The sequence below is a fragment of the Acyrthosiphon pisum genome, chromosome X, assembly GCF_005508785.2.
Source record: "Acyrthosiphon pisum isolate AL4f chromosome X, pea_aphid_22Mar2018_4r6ur, whole genome shotgun sequence".
Taxonomy (NCBI): Eukaryota; Metazoa; Arthropoda; class Insecta; order Hemiptera; family Aphididae; genus Acyrthosiphon; species Acyrthosiphon pisum.
The window spans coordinates 76,123,447-76,135,052 of record NC_042493.1 but is presented as its reverse complement, the minus strand read 5'-3'; the positions used below and the strand labels follow the sequence as shown (position 1 = coordinate 76,135,052).

At 28.1% G+C, this 11,606-nt stretch overlaps 1 protein-coding gene across 1 annotated transcript in view; it reads left to right on the top strand.

The window, feature by feature from the left end:
• The window catches only part of LOC100161470 (rho guanine nucleotide exchange factor 11), a 20,699-nt gene extending 13,897 nt beyond the window's left edge, over window positions 1-6,802 (top strand). Inside the window, exons 12-33 of the mRNA XM_029485248.1 lie at window positions 20-208; window positions 271-382; window positions 449-613; window positions 675-743; window positions 869-959; window positions 1,029-1,107; window positions 2,329-2,387; window positions 2,454-2,525; window positions 2,596-2,807; window positions 2,882-3,075; window positions 3,482-3,675; window positions 3,743-3,968; window positions 4,080-4,314; window positions 4,388-4,475; window positions 4,543-4,671; window positions 4,735-4,844; window positions 4,911-5,066; window positions 5,140-5,310; window positions 5,373-5,563; window positions 5,710-5,830; window positions 5,901-5,968; window positions 6,079-6,802. Coding sequence (XP_029341108.1) covers window positions 20-208; window positions 271-382; window positions 449-613; window positions 675-743; window positions 869-959; window positions 1,029-1,107; window positions 2,329-2,387; window positions 2,454-2,525; window positions 2,596-2,807; window positions 2,882-3,075; window positions 3,482-3,675; window positions 3,743-3,968; window positions 4,080-4,314; window positions 4,388-4,475; window positions 4,543-4,671; window positions 4,735-4,844; window positions 4,911-5,066; window positions 5,140-5,310; window positions 5,373-5,563; window positions 5,710-5,830; window positions 5,901-5,968; window positions 6,079-6,099 — 2,952 coding nt within the window. The 3' untranslated portion in view covers window positions 6,100-6,802. The remainder of the gene's footprint in view (window positions 1-19; window positions 209-270; window positions 383-448; window positions 614-674; window positions 744-868; window positions 960-1,028; window positions 1,108-2,328; window positions 2,388-2,453; window positions 2,526-2,595; window positions 2,808-2,881; window positions 3,076-3,481; window positions 3,676-3,742; window positions 3,969-4,079; window positions 4,315-4,387; window positions 4,476-4,542; window positions 4,672-4,734; window positions 4,845-4,910; window positions 5,067-5,139; window positions 5,311-5,372; window positions 5,564-5,709; window positions 5,831-5,900; window positions 5,969-6,078) is intronic.
• The last annotated feature ends 4,804 nt before the right edge of the window (window positions 6,803-11,606 follow it).

The window sequence follows — 11,606 nt, the reverse complement described above, 5'->3', positions numbered from 1 at the left end:
GTTTTAATGTGATGTAATTTTTAGAGAGGATATGGACAAAGAAATTGTAGATGATAGAAGATTTACAATGGCAGCTGCACTGGCTACAGTTATGAGTAAAATATTTGGGCTTCGGGGAACTCAATTTAATTCTCTTTTAGATCGTTGTCCTACATTTGTTTCCAAAGAAAAATCTCTGAAAGCTAAACTTATTGGAAAATGTCGAAAAGTAACTACATTCTATTTAATTTTTGAAACATTATTATAAAACAAATTAAATTATATTTACAGTTTACTAACAAAGGGCATCATTTTGTCGCTCATCAGTATTTCACTGTGACTTATTGCAATCATTGTCAGTTAATTATTTGGGGAATTGGACCACAAGGTTATCAATGCACAAGTATGTTAATGCAATCAAATTAATTATTAAAAAGCATTAAAATAAATAAATATATTTTATTTTTAGATTGTATTTTAAATATTCATCGTGTTTGTGTGAAAGTTTTGGATGAAAACTGTCCTGGTCCAATAGTGAAAAAAGATAAAGCCAATGATCGCATTAGTAAACTTATGGATAAAATTCGACCTGAACGTGAAACTCGAAGAAAACCTGGTTTGAACTTTGTTCAAAGTAATAAGTTTGTTTGGTAAATTTAACATATTAATTAATTTTTTTTGTTATATCTGTTAAGTTGAAAAATCAAAGAGACAATCTGAAGACTCTGGTGATATAGTTGGGGCCCTTCCTGAAAAAGATTCCGGTAAAGATTCAATTACATGCTCTAATAACATAAACTATTTATTCATATATGAATTTTTAAAAAATAAGTGCTATTTGTATATAAATATAATTTTTTTTTAATTAAATAAAAAATTTTGCATACAGATCGAACGAGTTTAAGCAGTAGTAGTTTTCATTTTAAAAATGATGATAGTTTTAAATCGGAAAGAGGAGATACAAGTACAATTGAAGAAATGTAAGTTTTAATATTTTCCTTGACCAAATATTATGTCAGTCGTCTATAATATAAAACATTTTATTTTAGGTCTCATTGTCCAAAACTAAAACCAACAGGAATCTCCATAAATCGATCTGAAAGCTATAAAGAACGTATACACCAAAAGGTATTTATTGTAAACAAAAGAAAAGTTTTTTTTTTAATAATTCACTAAGCATTTAATTACTAATTACAAATTTGCTGTCTCCGCATATATAATACCTTAGATTCTTCTGTAACAATGTCAATTTAAGATTATTTATATTATAATATATTAAATTGTAATGTCTAAGTAATAGCTTTGTTCATTTTATAAACTTAGTGTTACCTCTATAGTGTACCTCTTAGTGTTTCAACATTTTTCAACTGTGAATGCGAGTAATAAGGAATTTTCAAAATATTGTTGTTTTTATTTTATGAACATGGTCTTTACTTATCACAAAAATGTAGGTATGTGAGTCCATTCGAGTAATCTATGGTTAGCCTCTTATTCAGAGCGACTAGAGCGCTCCTCCATATTTTGCTTTCTATCGCCAATATTTTTTAAAATATTCTTTTTAGGTACACTATTTGTTATAAAGTTTAATAAATAAAACAAGCAAATTGATCTTAATGCCTCTTAAATTCAAACCAGTTATATTCAACCTACTATATTCTACTATAATCTTAATATCTTCTCAATAAATTAATTTGCAATTAATAATTTCCTTAAAATTCAATTTGGGTTTAATCATAACCTGTACCTAACCTGTCGTTTAAGGAATTTACTTAAATTTTAATTTCATTCCTTGATTAAAATATAACAGAGCAAACTATAACAACTTACAAATAAAATGCTTGAAAAGTCAGATATCGGCATGTTAACTTTCTTGATTTCTAATTTTTAGAAATGTATTAACTATATGTAATATGTAATATGTATGTATTTTAATACAATATGATTAAACCCAAATTGAATTTTAAGGAAATTATTAATTGCAAATTAATCTATTGAGAAAATATTGGATTATAGTAAAATATAGTAGGTTGAATAATACATACATATTACATACAGTTAATACATTTCTAAAAATTTGAAACCAAAACAGTTAACATGCCGATCTCTGACTTGGCAAGCATTTTATTTGTAAGTTGTTACAGTTTGCTATGTTATATTTTAATCGAGGAATGAAATTAAAATTTAAGTAAATTCCTTTAATATAAATAGTTAATAATAATAGGAATAGTTTCTTATGTTGGACCAATTATTTTAATTATATAAAAAGACAGGGACAGCATTTTAAACTAAAATTAACCAAGTTCCATGTCATTACTACTAACATTTATAATAACAACTTTTTATTTGTAGCGTCAAATTCGAGAAAGAAGGAAAACCAGTGATCCCAATCTCCCTTCAAAATATAAAAAGTTAGTGTACCCAAGAATAAATATTTATTAATTTATGTATTATTAATTATTATGTTTTATTTTTAGCGATGTTGAACACGAAATGCAGTTTTCATTTGCACGTTCTGATAGCTCCTCAAATTCTAATTTATCAACTAAGTAATTGTTTTTTTTTTTTTTAATCTATTTGATGAACTTAAAGGACTTACTATCTTTACTTTTTAACTAGAAGCTTGGACAGTCGTAGTACATCTTTGGAAGGTATTGGACAAGGTGGAGAGATGACATCTTGTTTAGATAGTGATTCTGATGATGAATTAGATTTACCTGATTGGGCCAGTAATGTTCCAACTGAAATATTGGATCAGTTATCATCTAAAGAGAAAAAACGTCAAGAAGTTATCAACGAACTTTATCATACTGAAAGATCTCATATTCGAGGTAAATCATTATTTTTAGTTTGTTATATGGAATTGTATATCATAAATATTTTAATATACTTGTATAATTTTTAGGGTTAAAAGTTTTGGAGCATGTTTTTCATCGACCTATGAGAGAACTACAGGTGTTACCACAAGACCAACTTCAACTGTTATTTGCCAACCTTGAACAAATGTTTGAATTACACTCTCAATTTTGTAATGCCATGAAAGCAGTTAGGAAAGACAATCAAGTTGTTCAAAATATTGGTCATGTTTTACTTAATACTGTACGTATTATTTATTTTCAAAAATAAATTATTAAGATACATAAAAATCCAGTAACTTTTAATTATTTTATTGGAAATGATAAGCTAAATATGAGGAAACCCTAACCTAACCTATAAAAGACCTTGGCATAATTTTATCTAGTAACTTAAATTTCCTGGTATGAAACCCTTCAAAATTACTTAATACTTTAATACTAAGTTATATTTAAATTTTTTCTGAATATTCAACTTTTCTTAATTATTTTTTTGATAAACAGTGGTTTACTTATAAAAATTAATAAATTATTAAATATGTAATTTAATAATACATGAATATATGTATTTTCAAAATACCAGAATTATACAGTCCACAAATCACCAAACAAGAATAATATTTTGTATGTTAATAAAATCATATAATTTACAGTTTGATGGATCTGCTGGAGAAGTATTTCAAAAAGCTGCTGCTACATTTTGTGCTCGACAGCAAATAGCTTTAGAATCTTTAAAAGAAAAAAGGAAAAAAGATACTAAATTAAATATATTTTTAAACGAAGCTGAGGGTAATCCTGTGTGCAAACGTTTACAGTTAAAAGACATTTTACCTACTGGCATGATAAGGTAATTTTACTTATTACTTCATCATAAGACTAAACAAATACTAATATATCTACGTTTTTAATTCTAGATTAACTAAATATCCATTACTATTTGAAAGTTTGGTAAAATGTACTTCAAATGAAGAAGAATTATTGAATATCAGAAGATCGTTTGAGAGAAGTAAAATTATTTTAAATCATGTAAATCAAGCAGTACGTGAAGCAGAAGACCAACTTAGATTGTCTGGTATTCAAAAAAAACTGGATGCTTCTCCATTTGAAAAAGTTGATCATCCTCTAAGTGTTGACTATAAGGTGAAGAAAATAGTCAATAATAATCTATTAAATGACTTTATTTGAAAATAATTTTGCATTATTTTAGACACAATTTATGCTCATATTTGTTTTTATTATTGTTTATTATAGAATTTAGATGTAACAAAACATAAATTAATACATGAAGGTGGTCTGTGGTTAAGAATTGGCGGAACTCGTCAAAAAATGATTGAACTGCATGTATTGCTGTTAGAAGATCTAATTATTTTGTTGAACAAGGTAGATGATAAATATGTTTTAAAATATTATGGTTTTCAAGATCGTACTCCTACTTTAAGTCCAATTATTAAGATGTCAACGGCTTTGGTCAGACACAATGCAGTGGGTGAGTGTTAAAAGTTGTTTATTTGTTTAAGAAATGTGCATTGATAATAACATTTGAAACTTTATTTATTTAGACAAAAAAGCTATGTTCTTGGTAAACACATCACTAGCTGGTGCTCAGATATATGATTTAGTTACAACTTCATCAAATGAAAGAAAAACGTAAGTTATTATATTTTAACCATTACTATTTATTTTTAATAACATAAAATATTCCTTTATATATTAGATGGTTTCGTCATATCTCGGAAGCAACCGAATCCTATAAAGCTCGTGAAGGAAAAATAAAAAAACAAGAACAGACCTCTCATCATGTTATTGATTACGAAGACATAATACAGGGTACTAAAAAAAAGTCGTAAGTAACATTAAGTTGCTTTTTTGATGCTTCAGCCTTATGTTTTAATATCTATAATTTCAGGGTGACTGATAATTGTTCAGAACCTCCTAATAATAACAATAATAATAGTTTAAATAGTTCCCAGTTATCCACATCATTAGACTCTAGTAATTGTGATACATCTAAACATGGTAATTAATAATAAAAATTTTTGGATCAATGAGATATTTTTATTACATAAATATTTGTTAATTTAGGTAATGAAAACTTTCAAAATAGTGGTGAAGCATTGACAATCGCTAACAGCACTCCTGTGTTGTCCAAAACTCAAAAAAGTCCATTAATTGAGCCATCTGAAGTATTAGTGTCACAAAGTTCTGTACTCAAAGCCGAACCAGTAATCACACACCTTGGTATGCAATATTAATTAATCAATGGTGCTTGTTAATTTGATAATGTTAATAATAATATTGTTACCTATTATAGAAAAATTACGTAGAAATAATAGAGTTATTGAAGAAGCATTAAATGAACGTTTACAATTAGTTGCTGATATACTAAAAGTGCCTTTATCAATCCCTAATAAGACATCTGATGGTCAGGAAAAAAACATTTCAGACGAGCCAAATGAAATTTTACTTTCAGCAGTTTCTCAAGGTAAATTGAAAGATTTATATTTAATATCACTAAACATATTTTAATTTAAACATACATTTTAGGAAATGAAATCATCACAGTATTAAATGAATCACTTAGTATGACTGATGTCGATGCTATTGCCGCAAGTTTGGGAACATCAAATTTAACGTCAAATTGTAGTTTATATAAAGCCTATGCTACACAATTGTCTCGGATCACTAAAGTAAAACCAATTGTAGCTTCTTTGAATTCTCAAATTACAGAACTTTTGGTAAGGAAACATTTCAAATTATTTATATAATGTCATAAAATTGTATCCACTGTTTATTCTAGAGTAATAAATAATAACTATATTGAGATAGTTATCTCTGAAAGTGTTCACTTAATTTATGAACTAATTATTTCCATCTATTTTAGATATCAACTACAAAACATGGTAAACTAGAAGAAGACTTACGTAAAGAACTTCAGACTTATCGAGAAAGACTACATGCTTTTCAAGAAAAATCAATAGGATCTACAAATCCTGAAAAAAATAGTAAATATAAATTTTAAATTTAATAATCATTTCTACATGTCACATTTTAATAAATATTGTTTTATTTTAGAAACTGAAAGTTCTGTCAACAACGCTTCCACTATCAACAGTTCAGAGAAAAATGGCTCATCATTAGAGGTGAGATAAATCAAATGTTATATTTTCTTCCACGCTTAGTGACATGCTCTTGTTAATTATTTTTTTGTTATTTTACAACTTGTTTCATAGCATTTATACTTAATTTAAAGATTTGCTGTTCACAGGTATGAGTGTATTTATTATTAAACATCAATACATAATATACACACTTTACCAATATAATGTCATATCATGCCAATACGTTTTCACTGTGTCATTACAATAGTCTACCGCTTATAAATTGTATCAATATCTTTTAAATCTTTAAATTGAAAGTATATATTTATTTATTTATATTTTATTATTTTATTTAAATGATAATTTTTCATGAAGGTAACTAACAAATGATCATTGTTTTTTTTTTTTCTTAAACATTATTTTACGTCCTGTTTTATTTAATTTTTTTTAAGACTGTGTAAAAAAACCTATACGATTATTTTAATAAAGATAACTTTACATCTTAACTTACGATACCTTAATATCTTTAAGATATTGCTATTATTTTTATTATTTATTTATTATGATTTTTTTTTTTTTTTTTTATTGCTGTTTTAAATTCAATGTAAGTGTTAATACCTTTAGTTATATGTTTTTATTACTACTTAATTTAATTGTATGTTTTTTTTTTTTAGTTTTACATATTAAGTGTTACTTGTTACCATATAACAAGGTTTGCGTAATTTGTTAATATGTTAAATTAATTTAAAAACAAATTAAATTGTAAGCTTTATTATTTGCTAAGCCAATATGAGACTAGCTTCAAATACAATTTTACACTATTCAATGTTTAAACATGAAAAACTTTATTTTTTAAATACATAAATTAATTTAATAGCACAGTAACATTTTTTTTTTTTTTATGTATTACATTTTTTTATGACATTGTATCGTGAGACTCACTGGTACCAAAAATGTCATTGGTTTTACAGTGATGTCTATAATTTACAAAAGAATGTATTTCAATATAGTTCTTATTGTTACACAATTTATAATTTTATGCAGTGCCGCATCTAATATTTTTAAAGGGGGTTGGCTAATATATAAACTTAGTACATTTTATCATTTATTCATTTACTATAGAGTAATGACTAATGAGTATTAATGTCACGCGGCCATTATAATTTTAGACAACAGGGTCATAGGGAGAGTAAATGGATATCGAATATTAAATTATTTGTATAAAGACTGAAATAATTTATGTCACTTCGTTTTGGTGACAATGGTAACTAGAGTTCGGATGTTCTAAGCATTTACATTTAGTTTCTAATCATAAATGTATGATTGTTGTGCCTATCCTCCCGTTAGTTCAGGAAAATTCAAGGGAAAATTATAGTTATAGCATTAATAGTTGCATATCTAGTAACTAAATGATAATACCTATAGTTATATTTGCTTATAAAACATTTACTTTAGTATACTATGTATTAATGTAAAAATTGTAATTATATAATATTCAAACAACAGGATAAACATATAAAGCCAACTTTATTACTTAAAAAAATTAATAATAACATGGGCCATGTTTGATCTTGCCCTATTGTATTTTTCTCGTCTTACCCCAAGGCCCAAATAGTAATATTTTAATTTAATGAGTCTATCATTATTTATTCTTAAAATAAGGATACACTCTACCATAGGCGCATTAATCGAAACATAACAAAAGTAGCCATTACAAGAGTAATTAAGAAATAAGAATACGCAATTATTCAATAACTTCATTCATACATATCATTCATTACATCGGCACATCACATATTACCGTTAAATTCAAAGCTTAAATCATATACAGTGGAGCCACAACTCAATATTTTGATGTACATGTTAACTGCGAGTTGCGGGTAACGTGGCCTCTACTGCGCCTAGTTGCGACTAATTAAGAGCGTATGCGCAGTAAAGTTAGCGCAGGCGCAGTAGAGGCCACAATATAACCCGCGACTCGTACCTAACTTGCACCAGGGGTACGACACTGCGTGTATTGGCAAAATCGGGTGACTGTGGCCTTGGACATGGTCTCCAGGGGGGCGTGGCATATGTTATCATTTAAATAAATCATTTCAACATCATTGTCACAGTCCACAGAATAATAATAATGCCCATTGGCCATTGCCTTGTATCCGTTTTTAAGATTTCGTAACAAAGAGGGATACACGTTGCCAACATTCTATCAGATTACGGATACGGTACAATTTATAGAGTCCAATACTTCATACCGTAGGGATACGTAAACCCACACAGCTGACCGAGTGTCTATTCTATATTGTTCTGTGCTTGCACATCATCGATGTTATCTGTAGGTCATGGCTCTATCCATTGTATAATATGATCTAAGATTCAAAGCACAGAATAGATTAATATTTTTAATCTATTCTGTGTTCAAAACACCCACGCACCGCATATAGAGTAATAAAGAGAGGCCGTTCCCAATATCTTTCTGTTCAACGGATTGAAGTGCAAAAGGAGTCTATTTACAGTATCATTACTTTTGAAGAAAAAAATATTGTATAATATTTGGTACGATTATATAACGATGTAGAGAACATAGAACAATCTCTTCTCTGCCTCGTGGATTATATGTTGGCTGCATAGAGTATGGTGGTTATGGTTATGGTTATACTCTATGGTGCACCGTAACACATGTATTATTTGTTGATATCAAATAATATTATTATAGTGTGACCAACATACTACATTTTTTCGAAAAACTTATTGTTTCTGAGATACAACGATGTCCCATCGGCCATATTACCTCAAATCCTCGTCATACCAAGGTTTCAACTACCTAGATCACGATAAAAGATATACAGGTTATTCAACGAAACTTATTTTTTGGTGCGCTTAAAATTACCGATCTTGTCATAGCAAGAATAACTGTTAGCGCTTTTGCATCATAGTGATTTCTCTTGGTACTACAAAATATATCAATATAGATATACAATATTATGTATTGGAGCGCTAATAGTTATTCTCACATCGTTGATCAGCTGTTAGAAATCAACATTTACGCGCACCACTTTTGTTGTGTATGTGCATAGGATCGTTGAGAAACCTGTATATCTTTAATCGTGACCTAGATAGAGGCGTCATGCATTTGGGCGAGTTTCTTAATATAATGTGTTTGAGGCGTTTGAGCGAGTATGATACAATAATATAAAAGATAAAATTGTAATTTTGTAATGATTAGGATAGAAATAATTTATAATATAAATAGGGGATTTTATATCAATGTAAATATGGCACATCATTTCAATTTTTAATCACACACACAAATAAAAACAGTCCACTTTTAATCATGCCCGTGGAATTAATGGACAACCAAGTATGTCAAAATGAGAATGAAAATGTATTAATAAAATACAGCATCCCAGGATATTAAAAAAGATACCCCAAACCACATTAAAATGTTTTAAGATCTCTCACCCAAACGCATTATGTTAAATTGCATTTTTTAAAAATTTGCTCAAACGCAAACCGCCCCTAGATAGGTATGACAACAAAAGGTAAGATCACTAAGGATTAAGATACCTCATACCTACATTTCCAATATTATATTATTTTATAAATAGGCACTTAACAACACAATTCATATTATAATTTTTTTTCTGACCTTGCTCTGTTAGTTTGAGGAGTACCTAACCTATTGGACATTCGTTGTTACTTACAGTAGGTCGGAACTTTATTATTAAATAGGTACCTACTTCTAAACTCTGGTCTCTAGCAAACTGTATTTTAACGTAATTTAAGTATTTGATTTAAGTAGGCATCTAAAAATTACAATCTATACCTATATTAATACTATAAGCATTAAGCAATCTTAGATTCTGAACGAATACTTAAATGTATTGATTTTAAAACGATGTATGTTTTTTTATCTGTCTTCATAAGAGGACGTCACACCCGCATGTGTTGTCTCCGTCTTACACACGTACGTTATAGCAAATTTTCGTTCACTAGTTTCAATAGGGTGCTGTCATTTTTGATTTTATAGTGAATTATCAAACTTTTACGTAACAATATTATCTGTGCCTTCTCGTTGGATTTTTACGATATTTTAATTTTTAAGTGAGTTATGAGCATTTTCAATTTTCAATTTTTTCGCTAGGTCTAAAAACCTTAAATTTTAATACAAGGTTCCTCATTAGTTGTTATAGCAATTTAAAAATATTACAGATATATAGGCATGATTGTTTTTTTTTTGTATAAAAATTGGAGTTTGAATTTTGGCAAAATTTATCAACATTATCGAAATTTTCAAATAATCAGGTGTACTTTAATATTGCGTATTTGCGTCCCACTACGGATTTGGTTTCCCAAATGATTTATATCCAGATCGAAATAAAAAAACTACTAAAATTACTAAATTCAGATTAAAAAATGTAATTAAAACACAATAACAAGGTTAAAGTTTGTAAAAAGCTTAGGTATCAAAAGTATAAACCTAATTTCTAACTGACGCCATTTATTTTTGATTATATTTATATTATCTACCTATTAATTTATTTTATTATATTATTAACTATTATTGACTTTTTAGCTTTTATTAACTATATATTGTTATAAAATATCAATTTTTTATTAGATATTCAAGTGATATAAGTATTTAACATGTGCTTACCTATTTGATTTTTCATTTTATTCGATTAACACGTTTTTGATTGACTTAGGATTATATATTTTATTTTATTTATTTATTCATTAGGTACCTAAGTGCCTACATGGCTATATATTATGTTCATATTATTGACCATTTTGCGATTTTGATTCGAATACATTTAGGTTCAACATTTCAACGTAGGTATATTTGTTTTTCGGTACATATCATAATATAATGTATTTAATTATTAATTGTTTGGGGATCTCCGATTAAAATATACCAATTGAAGTCCCGGATCTTTTGCCTATCCTTACGCAACTGGCAACAAACGTGCTTGGTGCTCCCCATATTTGCATTCCCTGATTCGTATAATATTATGAACAAAATAAAAAAACAATACAACTTAATAAAATAAAATAATTACAATACATCTACATTTAAACCTTTTGGAAAATATTGATATGGTGTTGGTTTATTCAATCCTGTGAGCCAAATTGTTTCCAAAAAACAATACATCCCTCATTAAAAAATTTGTAATTTTAAATTAAAATAATGCATGATCATAGGCGCAAATAGTGTTTTGGATTTGGGGAGTGGGGGCTAAAGCCTTACTTTGATAATTTTGAATAAGCTTAAAACAAAATGTAGGAAATGTTTGGGTGGGGTTATGGACATTTTTTTTGGGGGGGGGGGGGGTTGGCTTAGCCCCTAAAGCCTCCTCCCTATTTGCGTCTATGTACATGATACATGCACATTGCACAATGCATGTTCCATACCTATATGATTGCTTAGCTGTATGTAGTTATACTTAGTAATTGTAATATTGTACCTTTACTAAAAAAAATGTAAAATCCCATACCTAACAAGTAGCTATGCGTTTACCCATCTAGTCATAAATGAAAAATATATAAATAAGAATAATTTAAGAACTGCGCATTACATATTATCTATAATATACATAAGTACAAGGACAGGGCCTTGATAGAGGGGTGTATGGGGGGGGGGGGGGGGTGTTAAGTTACAACAATAAACATTTTAACTGAATAA